The sequence below is a fragment of the Onychostoma macrolepis genome, chromosome 12, assembly GCF_012432095.1.
Source record: "Onychostoma macrolepis isolate SWU-2019 chromosome 12, ASM1243209v1, whole genome shotgun sequence".
NCBI lineage: Eukaryota > Metazoa > Chordata > Actinopteri > Cypriniformes > Cyprinidae > Onychostoma > Onychostoma macrolepis.
Genome location: NC_081166.1, coordinates 23,508,359 through 23,524,234, shown reverse-complemented (window position 1 = coordinate 23,524,234; position 15,876 = coordinate 23,508,359). Strand labels below are relative to the sequence as shown.

Genomic DNA, 15,876 nt, shown 5'->3' with positions numbered 1-15,876 from the left:
TGTGGCAACGTCTTCAAGATGCTTCAAGAAACCAAAATATTTTTCAATAAAATGATTATTTTATTTCTTGCATTAAACATTGTTAATCAACCTGGCAACAATGGCTTTTTAGTTAAAATGATGTTGCCTCTGAAAAAAAAAAAAAAAATCACACTTTATGTACAACTTTTTAAGTTCTGCATATATACTGTGGTATAATTTGCATATATATCTTTGGAATTCACTTTTATGCAGGAATAAAATAAATGGAAATTACCATTTTAAATTGCATGATGGCCAAAATTCGATGACCGTAAGTAAATATAACAACAACAAAAAAAGCCTGTGATTTATGGATTTGGAATTTGGTAATCGGGCTCATGAGACCCCTCGCGGACCCGTCCGAAGCAGCCCAGTAACAGATCCACAGCAGTGTTTACTGTTGATTTAATTTCATCCTCTGTTTTTCCCTGCTTTGGGTTCACTTCCACCATGTCTACAGCTGAGAGAAGACCTGGAGGGAAGTCAAGAACATACATTCATATCAACATGCCAAACAAAGACCAAGAAGGATTATGATAATGAAATTTCCTCACTTTGCAATAGCCAAACAAAGAAATGTTAATATGGCTTCTTAGTAGCTGATCTAGAGTGCACTCTAGAGAGCATCTAGATTTATTATAATTCACTTTACTGAGATGCACACAGAATTGGTTAAACTTTTATTTTACTTGATATTTTCTACTAAAAATATTTAAACACAAAATGTTATATAGTTATTCATTAACTGGGTTGTTATTTTGAAACTGACACAAGAGGGAGCTAAATCATTTGTTCATCAGACAAGTGGGCATGGATTTTTGGTTAATAATTTCAGAAAGGCCAAATAGCTGCCAGTTTGTTAGCATGGAAGTTTTATAAATCTCTTACCATTCAGAGATCTACATATCCTCACCTGTCTGACAGATGTGTTCAGTGATGTAAATGCCCTCTCTGTAGGTCAGTCCTCCCGCTACAGGTGTGCCTGTTGCAGGTGAGACCGATGGATCCAGTGCATCAATGTCAAAACTGAGGTGGATGGGTTTTTTCACCCTGATCCAGAAAGAGTAGCAATGCTTCAATACATATTTACTCTTATGAAGATTTTTTGAAAATTAGGTCATGAAAATTAGAAAATAAGTCACACACGTACTTTGAAAACATGTGATCACACGTCTGCTCCATTACTTTTGCTATTCCAAGCCGATCAACCTCTGTCATGGAGAACGTTTTGATTCCAAGGTGTTTCAGGATATAACTGTGATGTAAGTGTGATTTGGACTTCATACCGAATCATGAAATAGTGATATGATGCATGAATTATTTTGTAGAATCTACAGACTTACTGTTCTTCTGGGTCCACATCTCTCAGTCCAATGTAGACAATGTCCTTAGCTGCTACACAAGGCTTTAACCATGAGAAATTTGGAATTATGGGAATCTAAAAAAGATTTGATTTTTGATTTTTTTTTACAAAATATTATCAATGTTTTAAATCATAAATGGCCATCTCAAATCAAGCTAAATGAGTGTAACCTATTAATAGTAGTATTTCACTTGAACCTCAAACAGGAATAAAATATATAAACAGAAAATTATATTTTGCTAGAAAGAAATGAAAGTCTACTTTAGCACTGTTGAGGTTTTTGTATTTTTTTCATGCCAACTAAGCTGATTTCTTACATAAATTCTTGTTACTATACAATATATATATATATATAGTATATATATAATGTATATGTATGCATATATTGCATTTCTTCACTTCACAATAATGAAAATTAGATTTTGTATTATGTATTATATATATGGTCACAAAGCAAAATAATCCTAATCGCTTTTTTTAAAGAACATGAACATGCTTTTCTGAGAGTTTAAAAAAATTTCTATGATTTCATCAATAAGTTAGTTGTTAATGTTTATTAGTTATGAGTGTGCTAAAGGCACAGATAATGACAACTGCACATCAGCCATGGTCAGGAAGTTAAAGTCGAACATCTCTTTAGGAGTTTTTTGTGATGAGACTGACAGTAAGATAATGACTGTATAACATATTACACAAACTTTAACAAAGGTGCTGAAATGATTAAAGACCATCAGTCACCTTTGAGTGCAGTTCATAGATGAGATATGACAGCGGTTGGCCGTGAATGTTTCCCGTTGGTGTGGTTAAAGGTGTGTTGATGTCTGCGTGTGCATCCACCCATAAAATACTCAGCTCATGTCTTGAGGCAGCATGACCAGAGATCGAACCAATCGCCAAGCTGTAAAAACAGCAAACACATTGCTGAGAATAGGTTCAAACATTAAATTGAACAGAACTAGAAGCACACAATTACCTGTGATCTCCTCCCAGCATCACACAAGTGTTGCCATCGCTCTTGATTTTCTGCACAGCTCCTGCAAGCAGCTCATTGGCACGGCCGACTGCTTTCGGACTCTTCAGTCTGCCAACTGGCTCATCATTGGGAACGTCCTCAAAAGTCAGATTCCCATAATCCTTCACTACACAACCTGGAGCAGGACAGAGGGCTTTCTGTCATCATTTACAACGGATATGATTTTGTAGCTTTAACACACAAAAGGAAAAGTGTACTGACCATTCTTTTCCATACAATTAAACTGAATGGAGAAGGGAGTTGCACTCAGAAAATAAAATATCTAGGCCTAAATTTAAGATTTATGTGTTTGAATTGCATAAATTTTCCATTCATATTTGTTAGTCTTAATATATTAAAATCAGGAAAGATTGGCTTAAATAAATCTTACATTTACCCCATAATACATACATATTATATATATATATATATATATATATATATATATATATATACATATTATATGAGTGACCTTGGACCACAAAACCAGTCTTAAGTAGCACGGGTTTTCTAGCAATAGCCAAAAATATTGTATGGGTCAAAATGATCGATTTTTCTATTATGCCATAAATCATTAGGATATTAAGTGAAGATCATGTTCCATTAAGGTATTTTGTAAATTTCCAGCTGTAAATATATTTAAAACTTAAATTTTTCATTAGTAATATGCATTGATAAGGACTTCATTTGGACAGCTTTAAAGGTGATTTTCTCAGTATTTTGATTTTTTTGCACCCTCAGATTCCAGATTTTCAAATTGTTGTATCTCAGCCAAATATTGTCTGAAAAAAAACAACAACAACATAAATCTATAAGAGAGATAGCAGAAACCTTAAATGTGGCCAGATGAACTGTTGGCTAAATTCTTAAGAAAAAAAGAAAGCCCTGGTGAGCTCAGCAACATCAAAAGACCTGGAAGACCACGGACGACAACTAAAGTGGATGATCACAGAATCCTTTCCTTGGGTATAACTCACATTACAACACCTCTATTCACTCTGGTACATTTCCCGCAGCATTCACGCAGGCTCGGGTAACCCCACTGCTTAAGAAACCCTCTCTAAATCCAGCACTTTTAGAAAACTCCCTTCTTCCGTTCATTGCAAAGACACTTGAGCGAGTTGTGTTCAACCAACTCTCTAAGTTTCTTGCACAGAATAACCTCCTGGACAGCAACCAATCTGGCTTCAAAACCGGCCACTCAACTGACACTGCACTGCTCTCGGTTACTGAAGCCCTGAGACTGGCAAGAGCGGCTTCCGAATCCTCAGTACTCATCTTGCTGGATCTGTCTGCTGCTTTTGACACTGTTGACCACCAGATCCTCCTGTCCACCCTCATGAAGATGGGTGTCTCAGGAACCGCATTCCAGTGGTTCAAGTCTTACATCTCCGGTAGGTCCTTCAGGGTGTCTTCGAGGGTTGAGGTTTCTAAAGCCGGGCTCACACTGTGCGATTTTTTAAAAGTCCTTTAGGATTGTACTTGTCAGACTGCACAAACATGATGATCATGTCACACTATGGGATCTCAGTTGTCGTTAATGTTAGACTGTACAACAGTCAAGACGAGTTAAAAACGGGTGCGTGCAAGAAAACTTGTCCGGAGTTTTACATTATCAACCCATACACGTCCAGTGACTGCGAACTGCATTGCACGCGGGACCGAAATGTTGGCTGTCATGAAAAGTATATGAACGGCGGCAATACCGGCATATTTAAGAAGAATAGTGTATGCAGCTCTACAGACCCACATGAAAACAGGACGGGAGCGCCGGAGTTTATGGCGGATAGAAGAAATCTCTAGCATTAATTCTGCTCATAGCTTGCCTTGAAAAACGGAGACAGATTGACATTCATCGTAGGGGTAGTCACACTGCAGGTCTGTGCGCCAAATCTTCTGACACTGCCAGAATTTCGCCGGAGGTGAAATTTGATCGCAACAGCCAATCCAGTGTCAAACCAGTGATCAAAGACTACAGATTTTAGCCTAGGATTGTAGGAATCTTTTAGGATTTAAAAAATTTGTCTCAGACGACCAAATCGTGGCCAAAATCGCACAGTGTGAGCCGGGCTTAAGTCACAACTTCTTGCTACTGGGGTTCCTCAAGGCTCAGTGCTTGGACCACTTCTCTTCTCCATCTACATGTCATCTTTAAGATATGTCATTCAGAAGCATGGCTTTTCCTATCATTGTTATGCTGATGACATTCCAACTCTACTTCTCATTCTAACCATGATCCGACAGTAGCTGTTTGCACTGCAGCCTGTCTGACAGACATTTCTGGCCGAATCAAGGTTCATCACCTTCAACTCAACCTTGCTAAGATAGAACTGCTCGTGGTCTCAGCCAACCCAGTACTTCATTACAACCTCTCTATACAGATAGGTTCGTCAACCATAACTCCTTCCAGGACAGCCGGGAACCTTATGTGTTGTGATGGATGATCAGTTAAGCTTCACAGACCTTATTGCTATGATGGCCCAGTCATGCAGGTTTGGCTTATACAACATTAGGAAGATTAGACCCTTCCTAACAGAGCAGACTGCACAACTCCTTGTCCAAGCCCTTGTTCTCTCCAGACTGGACTATTGTAACGCTCTCTTGGCGGGCCTTCCTGCATGTACTATCAAGCCTCTGTAACTGATCCAGAATGCAGCAGCCAGAGTGGTCTTCAACGAGCCGAAGAAAGCTCATGTTACACCTATCTTCATCAGCTTGCCAATAGCCGCTCGCATCAATTTCAAAGTACTGATGCTTGCCTACAAGACAACCACTGGCACTGCACCAATACATCTAAACTCGCTAGTTCAGCCCTACGCACCCTCCAGAAGCTTGCGTTCTGCAAATGAACGATGCCTTGTGGTGCTACCCCAAAGAGGCACAAAATAACTCTCACGGACCTTTTCCTGGACTGTCCCCAGCTGGTGGAATGACCTGCCTATCTCAATCCGAGCAGCTGAGACTTCAGCCATTTTCAAAAAACATCTAAAGACACATCTTTTTCACCATCAACTGACCAAGTAAAACTAGCACTTACCTATTCTATTTTGTTCTATTCTATTCTATTCTATTCTATTCTATTCTATTCTATTCTATTCTATTCTATTCGCTTTGGTCTAATTTATTTATTTAAAAAAAAAATGTGATATGTGCACTGTGCTAGACTAACTGAGGCTTGTTACAGCACTTGTATATTGTTGCTCTCTCGTTGGTCAATTTGCTTCTACATTGTAAGTCGTTTTGGATAAAAGCATCTGCCAAATGACTAAATGTAATGTGAAAAGAATACAAGAATACTCTGGAGGAGGTAGGCACATCATTGTCAAAATCTACAATCAGGAGACGCTTATATGAATGTAAATACAGAGGGTTTACAACAAGGTGCAATCCACTGGTAACATTCAAGAACGGGAAAGCAAGATTAGACTTTGCCAGAAGACATCTAAAAAAGCCTCCCATGTTCTGGAATAAGATTCTTTTGACTGATAAAACCAAGATTAACTAGATGGGAAGAGAGAAGTATGGCGAAAGAAAGGAACAGCTCACGATCCAGAGCACACCAAGTGTCAAACATGGTGTGGCGACAGTGTTGTGGCATGGGCATGTATGGCTGCCAATGGACGGCTCACTGGTGTTTATTGATGATGTAACTGACAGAAGTAGCAGGATGAATTCTGAGGTCTTTAAGGCTATGCTCTCTGCATTCACCCAAATGTTACAAAACTGATAGGACACAGCTTCACAGTGCAGATGGATAATGACCTTAACATACTTCAAAAGGCATGACCATGACTTGGCCATTGAAGAAATGAAATATACTTCAATGGCCAAGTCATTCGCCTGATCTCAATCCAATAGAGCATGCTTTTCAGTTACTGAAGACAAGACTGAAAGCAGAAAGACCCACAAACAAGCAGCAACTCAAGGTGGCTGCAGTGAAGACCTGGCAAAACATTTCCAGAATTTGGTGATGTCCATGGGCTCTAGACTACAGGCAGTCATTGACCGCAAAGGATTTTCATCCAAGTATTAAAATTGTGCTTATATTTACAATTATGTCACTTTGTCCAAATACTATTGAGCCCCTGAAAATGGAGGTACTTTGCTTAAAATGGCTGTAACTCCTAAATGGTAAATGTCATATTTTTGAGGAACCTTTTAAAATAAAGCTAAAAGTCTGCGCTTCAAACACATCTTGATTGTTTTATTTCAAATCCATTGTATTGGTGTATAAAGGCAAAAGCACAAAAACTCAGTCAGTGTCCGAATAACATACAGTTGAGCTTATATATATATGTCACTTTTGTTGCCAGCTTTTTTGACAATAATGGCTGTATGTTGAGTTATTTTCAGAGGACAGTAAATCTGTACTGCTATACAAGTTGCACATTGACTACTCTAAAATATATCCAAGTTTCATTTCTATAGAATTGTCCCTTGAGAAGATATAGGGACAATATATATATATATATATATAACATATAGTTGAGCTTATATATATATATATATATATATATATACACAGTATCTCACAAAAGTGAGTACACCCCTCACATTTTGGGTGACCATTTTAGTAGGCTATATCTTCCTTTATTTCATCCATTTCTTCTGAACTGAAAAATTGTAGCATGAGGTTGAGTTTGTAGAAGTGTTTCTCTTTCACTTCTTTATTCTTTATATTTGTGAAGAAGAAAAATATATATAATTATACATATTTAATAATACAATAAAACAATTTATATAATACTATCTATAAAAATAATTATATTATATTATATTATATTATATTATATTATATTATATTATATTATATTATATTATATTATATTATATTATATTATATTATATTATATTATATTATTTAAAAGGTCAAAACTGGAAGGCTGGAGACATTCATTTAGTTTCATGGAGTTTCAAAAGTGTGCTTTTAAATTATTAAATGAATGCTGTTGAAAGTATCCTTCAAATATGTAAGAATCTTGGAATGACTATTTAAATAAATCACTTATTTTAGACATTCTGTCACCGATTTAACTTTTAGACCTGTAGAGTTCTGTTCTACCATCAGCTCAAGTGTTAAAATAATAGCATTAAACATTACTGGGTTTGTTTGAGTTCTGATGTGCAAATACACGCTTGACTCTTATTCATTAACAGAGCTCAATCCAAAATATTGCAATACACACATAAAGGGGAGTGCAACGTAAGTGTTACTGCTCCTATGAGATCACATCTTAGGCAGGATAAATAAATAAAAAGCACACATGGCAGCACTGGTCCTTGCATGGCATCAGTCCCTCTAGCTGTTTGTTACCCTATAAAACATTTGTGCAACAACAGACAGTTAGACAGATCAAATATAGACTCTGAAACATGTAAAGCTCTTTTTACAAAAATTCCAATGATAAACAACGATTGCATGTTGCCTGACCTTAAAATACACATTTGCAGTTGCAGGTACTGTATAATAGCTAGTTGACAAATAAAACATTACCTTTTTTTACGTCAATATTTATGTTAAAGTTTAAATGAATTAATATGTAGTACAGCCTATATTTTTAGATGCAATAACTAGTCACACATTTATCCATTTTAACCACATTTAATCACATTTTAACTTTTCTAAAAGCAAACATCCCATGTCATCCTTTTATAGGAACTGCATAAATAAAATGAATATGAATATGAAATTGCATAAAATTTGATAAAACTTTATTTTAGTGTCCTTGTTACACGTACTTAGTAAGAATGTATGCATAATTATATGCAACCCTAACTCTATAGTAGGGTTGCATAAAATAAAATTAATATTTTATTCGGTACTTCATACCTGTGAACCCTCCCGTTTCTCCTGGGATTCTTCCGTATTTTACAATTCTATCCCGCTATCATCCCGTTTAAATATTTTCCCGTATTTTTAATCTTTCTATATATATATACATATACAGGTGCTGGTCATATAATTAGAATATCATCAAAAAGTTGATTTATTTCACTAATTCCATTCAAAAAGTGAAACTTGTATATTATATTCATTCATTACACACTGACTGATATATTTCAAATGTTTATTTCTTTTAATTTTGATGATTAGAGCTTACAGCTCATGAAAGTCAAAAATCAGTATCTCAAAATATTAGAATATTTACATTTGAGTTTGAATAAATGACCATCCCTACAGTATAAATTCTGGGTATCTCTTGTTCTTTGAAACCACAATAATGGGGAAGACTGCTGACTTGGCAATGATCCAGAAGACGAACATTGACACCCTCCACAAAGAGGGTAAATCACAGAAGGTCATTACTGAAAGGTGTGGCTGTTTACAGAGTGCTGTATCAAAGCATATTAGATGCAAAGTTGACTGGAAGGAAGAATTTGGGTAGGAAAAGGTGCACAAGCAACAGGGATGACCGCAAGCTTAAGAATACAGTCAAGCAAAGCCGATTCAAACACTTGGGAGAGCTTCACAAGGAGTGAACTGAAGCTGGAGTCAGTGCATCAAGAGTCACCACGCTCAGACGTCTTCAGGAAAAGGGCAACCAAGCCACTTCTGAACCAGAGACAACGTCAGAAGCATCTTACCTGGGCTGTGGAGAACAAGAACTGGACTGTTGCTCAGTGGTCCAAAGTCCTCTTTTCAGATGAAAGTAAATTTTACATTTCATTTGGAAATCAAGGTCCCAGAGTCTGAAGGAAGAGTGGAGAGGCACAGAATCCATGTTGCTTGAAGTCCAGTGTGAAGTTTCCACAGTCAGTGATGATTTGGGCTGCCATGTCATCTGCTGGTGTTGGTCCACTGTGTTTTCTGAAGTTCACAGTCAACGCAGCCATCTACCAGGAAATTTTAGAGCACTTCATGCTTCCTTCTGTTGACAAGCTTTATGGAGATGCTGATTTCATTTTCCAGCAGGACTTGGCACCTGCCCACACTGCCAAAGGTACCAAAAGCTGGTTCAATGACCATAGTGTTACTGTGCTTGATTGGCCAGCAAACTCGCTTGACCTGAACCCCATAGAGAATCTATGGGGTATTGTCAAGAGGAAGATGAGAGACACCAGACCCAACAATGCAGATGAGCTGAAGGCCACTATCAGAGCAACCTGGGCTCTCATAACACCTGAGCAGTGCCACAGACTGATCGACTCCATGCCACGCCACATTGCTGCAGTAATTCAGGCAAAGGAGCCCCAACTAAGTATTGAGTGCTGTACATGCTCATACTTTTCATTTTCATACTTTTCAGTTGGCCAAGATTTCTAAAATCCTTTCTTTGTATTGGTCTTAAGTAATATTCTAATATTTTGAGATACTGATTTTTGACTTTCATGAGCTGTAAGCTCTAATCATCAAAATTAAAAGAAATAAACATTTTAAATATATCAGTCTGTTTGTAATGAATGAATATAATATACAAGTTTCACTTTTGAATGGAATTAGTTAAATAAATCAACTTTTGATGATATTCTAATTATATGACCAGCACCTGTATATATATATATATATATATATATATATATATATATATATATATATATATGAGAGATAAAATATATATATAAAAATCCAACTAGGCGTATTTTATATGTTTGCTAAATTACATTAACCTCCGGCAAAACTCCCGTAGCCTAATTTATAGAATAACCACGTCAATTTATTCCAAGGTTGTCCAGTTGCCAGATCTTGTATGAAACGCATCCTTCTCACACAATCGACACATACAAATTTTAACCCATTTGTCCCCTCAACTTGGCAACCTACAGCCCAGTGATGCCGTCGATATCTGCGCAGTAGTGATGCGCGGATGGCGGTTATATCCGCGGGCGCTGTGGATAATCCGCGGGTCGGGTAATAAAAAAAATGCTTTCTGATTATTTGCGGTGGATAAGATAAATAATTAATGATGCAAATATGAACTACATTTTCTAAAATATGAACGTGTTTTAAATGTTTTTTTTTCACCAGGCATACGACTTCGTTTGTGTGTGTGTGTGTGTGTGTGTGTGTGTGTGTCTTCGCCTGTTCGGGAAGTTGCAGTGACAGAAACGGTCCACTGGTACAAATGGGAGGAGAAGACTTAGGTGGTACTTCGGTAAAAAAAACAAAAAAAAACCTATACATGTAAACTGAGATATATTGAGCTAACACTTCAAAAGGCTATGGTTTAAATGATTAAATATGAGCGCTGCAAGTTTCAAAGTCAGGTGCTGCGCTGCTTTGTTTACTGCGGTTACCGGGGAAACGGCTAGCCTATAAGGTCTCCCCGTATTTTGGTACCCAAATGTTGACAGGTAACGTTATGTACTTAAATGTATAATTACACCGTGACCCAGACACCTTAAAATAAAGTGTAACCAAAAATGTATTTTAGAATATTTTAGAAGCATTATACTGTACTCTGTACTGTACGGTCCATTATACTGTATTGTACATTGATAAAAGCAGTGTAATATCAGGAAGTGTAGTAGTGGTACCTTGCCCTTTAAGTTTCTGCACCAATCCAGCAGCTCGAATGAGGTCTGCTCCTCTCTGCACACCATCTCTCTGCTGCAGTAACAGTCAATAACATGAGCACTGGACCACTACCATACTGCACCATGCATGGATTTATATGCAAACATATTCTTTTTTAGATACATGTATATCATTATTTCAGACGAGGAGAGGACGTTTCTTAGGGGGTTTGTATCTCACCTGTCCTTTAGAAAAAGGTGCACCTATTATTCCCAAACAATGATGATGATGGAGGCCTCTTCTGAATATGTGAAAAGCGGCTCGTAATCCGCTGAAGCTCTTCATCACTGTTATTATTTATCCAGCAGCAGTCTGGAATAAGCGGCTCTAAAATCAAAGCAGATTACAGGACGTGTGACGACACGCAGTCCGGTGACAGTCATTGGGCTGCTCGCGCTCTTCTGTCTTAACCTGGCTTTTCTTTTCTGTTTTGTTCAAGAAAAGTAAATGGGGAAGAACTGATTTTAGATGACGCCATCGCCTAATCTGCATACGAAATTATTCATTAACATAAAAAGCGCATATGAAAATATAAACTTCTAGTAAGGATCAGGTCTTTAATTCGCCATTTTCTTATTCTTTAATATTTATATATGAATTATTTTAGATTTTTATATTTTCTGTTTTTATTTTAATTTTAGTAATATTTATGTATATTTAGTTATTCTGTTGTCTGTTTTGGCAGTGTTTTATTTAATTTAATTTTAGTTTAGTTTATTTTTGTTATTTTAGTACGTGTAAAAAAATTAAATAAGAAAGGTCTTGGCAACAAGCTGAAATTAAAATAGGTTTAAGGTTTTTATATATCATTTCAGTTAAGGTTTATTTTATTTAAAAGTGACAAAATTCATTTTATGGTTTTAGTTAACTGTAATATATATATATACACCCATATATATACAGAGGTGACAGTGGCAAGGACAGAAATGGAGGGTGGGACCCTGTGGGAAACCAGGCTCAATCAGTGGGCCAGTTCAAACAAGTCAACATGGTTTGGTTTAATTCCAAGCTGCATCACAAGTCATATTGTGGATTGGTATAATTTAGAATATTCAGGATCTGAATATCTGAACACATTTTGCAATTTAGACATACTTTTTAGATGGAAAAATGCAGTTTACAAATGCTGGAGATGTGGCTTTCAAATGAAATATTGCTGTCAAATAGTATACCCAGATTCCTAACTGACAATGAAGACTTGACAGAGCAGTGTTAAGAGAGTATTCTAGGTTATTGTGTGGAGATTTTGGCCCAATAATTAAAACCTTTGTTTGTTTTCATTTCATCAGGCCATGGGAAACTACAGAGATGAGTATAATCAGAAAAACACTGAAACTAATTGCATGTTTTCTAATCTCTTAAGGGTAGCATGTACAGGGTAAAAAGCAAAGGTCCTTGTACTGAGCCTTGAGGTACTACATATTGAACTTGTGATTGACATGAGACCTCTTCATTTACTGCTACAAACTGATAACGGTCAATTGAGCAATTTAAACTATGTCACGCAATTTCACTAATGGCAACATAATTTTTGAATCTATTCAAAAGAATCTTTTGGTTGATAGTGTCAAATGCAGCACCAAAGTCCAGTAACCCTAATAGAGAGATGCAACCAAAATTGGTTGATAAGATCAAGCCATTTGTAACTAATGAGAGCACTACTGTGATTTGGTATAAATGCTGACTGTAAATCTTTGCAGATATAATTTCTTTATAAGAAACAACATAGTTGTGAGGATTCTGCCTTGTAGTATTTTTAAAAGAAAATAGACATTTGAGACTGGCCTGAAGTTGACATTCTCTAGGCTCAAGTAATGTTTTTTTTAATGAGAGGCTTAATAACAGCCAGCTTGAAAACATTTGGGACATATTCTGATGACACTGATGAATTAATAATGTTAAGAAGAGGATCTATCAGGGTTCCCACACCTTGGTTAACTTCAAATTCAAGGACCTTTCAAGGACTTTCCAGGTCCAATACCCTCAAATTCAAGGACTTAATGTGGGGACACATTTCAAGTGAGAGCAAAGGTTACATCGCGTCACCTTGTAAGATAAATTGTTACAGTTTTCATGTGTCAAACACAACTATGCAAAAAAGCTAATTTTTTTTTTTTTTGCATTTATTTTTGGCCATATGACAGAAATCTGATATTTGTCGTATATCTGTTTTGCATAAAATTGAATAATATTTGGTACATACTATACTGTATTCTAAAATGATCTGATATTAACTTTTGCATGGATTTTATTGAAAAGAGCTTAGGCTCATGTAACCAGAAATTTTAAGATATATGAATATGCTTTTAAGTTTTTCTTGCCTCATGGCTTTACATTATCTTAACAAGCAAAGCAATTCAACATTAAATCCTTTGGATCTCTGGCAAGCCATTCTTTGTAATCTTCTTTGGTGAGCCAAATATCTTGAAACTTGCATTTTCCAGTCATCATGTTTCAGCGGTTTCAGCCTATTTTTGCAATGTTTCACGGTGTGTCTGTGAAACGTTGAGGTACCATCTTAGTAGTTTTGCGTGTGTGTGAACGTCATGGCAACAAACAACACAAAGTACCTCACGTGGGAAACACTTAACGTAACGCATAAATGTGCAACGTAAATCAAGCAAGCTAGTATGCACAAAGTGTTGGCGAAATAATATATTAGCGGACCGGAGGGAATAATATGGAAATTTCAAGGACCTGTATCTATGTTTGTTTATTTTCAAAAACTTTCCAGGGCCTTGAAAATTTTTAATCAGATTCACAAACTTTCAAGGATTTCAAGGATCCGTGGGAACCCTGATCTATGCCTACTGGAAGCTACTCTTTCAGTAGTTTAGTCAGTATAGGGTCTAAGATACTTTAATTTTGATGATTTAATAAATTTAGAGACAGTTCTTTTTCTCCTATAGCAAAGAATGAATGGAAGAATATATACCCATGTTTGTTTGTTTTCTACAATACACAATTCGAAATACTTCTAGTTTTATTTTCTTCCAGCTGTGCTCCATTTTCTAAGCGGCTCTCTTAAGGGCACAAGTGGGCTCAGATCTGAATAGATTTAACATGATAGATATTGCATGTATGCAGCAAACTTGTTCAAAGAGTAGCAGATTAAAAACTATTAAAACTCTATTGTTAATGCAAACAAAGTATTGCATTACACCCTTTCATTCATTCCACCCTTTTCATTTTTCTCAACCAAACACAAATGCACATTTTCCAGACTTATCTTTTTATGATAATTCAGATTCCAGAGAGGTACATCAGTATGCATTAGAAAATTCAATATAAAACCATTACTGTTTTAAAAACAATAGACACATTTAAACATCATGCGTGTCGTTTTTATATAACCCTACTGTAAAGCATATGGCATCCAGTGATTTTTGGCTTGCAAAATTTGTGGACATGTTGAGCTGTTAGTCAGTGATGAAGTGTGCAGGTGTAACTGGTGGGCAGACAGACACGTTCCAGCAGAGCAGTTCATCACTAAATATTGTACAAGGATAACGAATGCACAATTAACGGGTGTAAAAGAAGTGCCTGTGATGGTGTGAAATCCGTCCCAGGTAGGATTAAAAGTAGCTTTGCAGTGGTTCACCAAGTATAATCTCCATTTCATGAATGACCTTCTGCACCTGCTGCTCCACTTCCTCACATTCATCTGTGAAACAAAGAGGAAGAATAACTCAATTCTGAATTCTGGAATATTTTTGATTGTTAAAGAAACAGATCTAAGTGTTCTTAAAATGCAACAAGTCTCAAAGCAACAACAAAGATAACATTAGGTAAAATGGTGTACTTTATTTACAAAAACATGTGTGCCCATTTGCTTAAATAATGTTCTTACCCTCCATAAGCTCAGCCAGAAATGGGATTGTCTCTGGCAGTAGAACCATGTAGTTCTCCCTCAGCTTGTTTGCCAACTCCAGCAGCACAACAAGTGCAGAGAAACGCACCTGAACAAAAAGGCAAACATCGTCATTTATTTCCTCTTCTGTATTTACAATACATTTACGCAAAGAGAAGTCAATCCACATATTAGAAAAAAAATTAATTAAGAGATTAAAAGGCACTAATTGTAATCATTCCCACAAATTCTGCCTTCATTATGCAGGATATTCACATAAATCAGATGTGATCAGCAACGAAAAAGCAAAAGGAAAGACAAGTTTTTTTCAATTTCAATATCTCTACATAATAATAATAATTTTATTTTACAGAACAACATTAAAATTACAATAGCCTACTAATATTTATGCCTGTCTTTATTTCTTTGCTTTTAAATGTTAAACTAGAGCTTTTAGATTGGTGTAAAACCTCAAATCTGCTGCTTTGTTGATTTAAGAACTACTCTCATTACAAATTTGTGAAGAGGGTTGGTACTGGAAAAAACTGGATCATGATTGCATATAAATAAACACAATGTCGCTCTTCACTCTAAAACATGTGGCCATTGATTGCCTGGCTGGCGAGTATCACCGTTACATACACTTAAAGAAAAAATAAATTTATATACTCTGCAACACCAATTTTTACTCTTATTTGGCACTTGCCCAGTGTTAATTTTATATCCTGGATAAAATGCCAAAGGTATTTCACCCACAGCCTCAAGATGGCGCAACAAAGTTAATTCACAATTCACCCTGACAATTCATGCAGGATATGGTTGCATATACATATATGGTTATACAATACAAAACGTATAGTTTAAGAATTAATAAAATTAATCCACACAGATGAACAAATTAAATGTGTAATTCAAATCAAACTGTAATTCTTCAATTAGTGTTTATGAATGAGCACTGCTCTCTTTCCACACTTGTTTACATTTATTCATTTAGCAGGTTCTTTATCTAAATCAGCTTACAAATGAGGAATAACAAGCGATCTGTCCCAAATTTGTCACTTTTGAATTCAGTGTGAATATGCGGCAACTCTATACACATACTCAAATTCCACACC

General features: G+C 36.2%; 2 protein-coding genes across 3 annotated transcripts in view; both read right to left on the bottom strand.

The window, feature by feature from the left end:
• Positions 1-36: 36 nt before the first annotated feature.
• On the bottom strand, positions 37-11,327 carry arg1 (arginase 1). 2 transcript variants are annotated; one of them, XM_058793262.1, is made up of 8 exons: positions 11,092-11,327; positions 10,872-10,944; positions 2,358-2,532; positions 2,123-2,282; positions 1,365-1,426; positions 1,172-1,276; positions 935-1,071; positions 37-493 (listed from the first exon to the last, which is right to left on the bottom strand). In XM_058793262.1, exons 1-8 carry the CDS (start codon positions 11,194-11,196, stop codon positions 330-332), a joined length of 981 nt encoding a protein of 326 aa, XP_058649245.1. In that variant the 5' UTR covers positions 11,197-11,327; the 3' UTR covers positions 37-329. The 2 variants fall into 2 exon arrangements, with proteins under 2 accessions (XP_058649245.1, XP_058649244.1); XM_058793261.1 differs by having other exon boundaries at positions 40-493; positions 1,365-1,459.
• A 2,799-nt stretch (positions 11,328-14,126) lies between these two features.
• heatr1 (HEAT repeat containing 1) overlaps positions 14,127-15,876 on the bottom strand; it is a 39,123-nt gene continuing 37,373 nt past the window's right edge. The window contains exons 44-45 of the mRNA XM_058793241.1: positions 14,762-14,870; positions 14,127-14,575 (exon numbers count right to left, since the gene is read on the bottom strand). Of these exons, the coding sequence (XP_058649224.1) occupies positions 14,487-14,575; positions 14,762-14,870 (198 nt within the window). The 3' untranslated portion in view covers positions 14,127-14,486. The remainder of the gene's footprint in view (positions 14,576-14,761; positions 14,871-15,876) is intronic.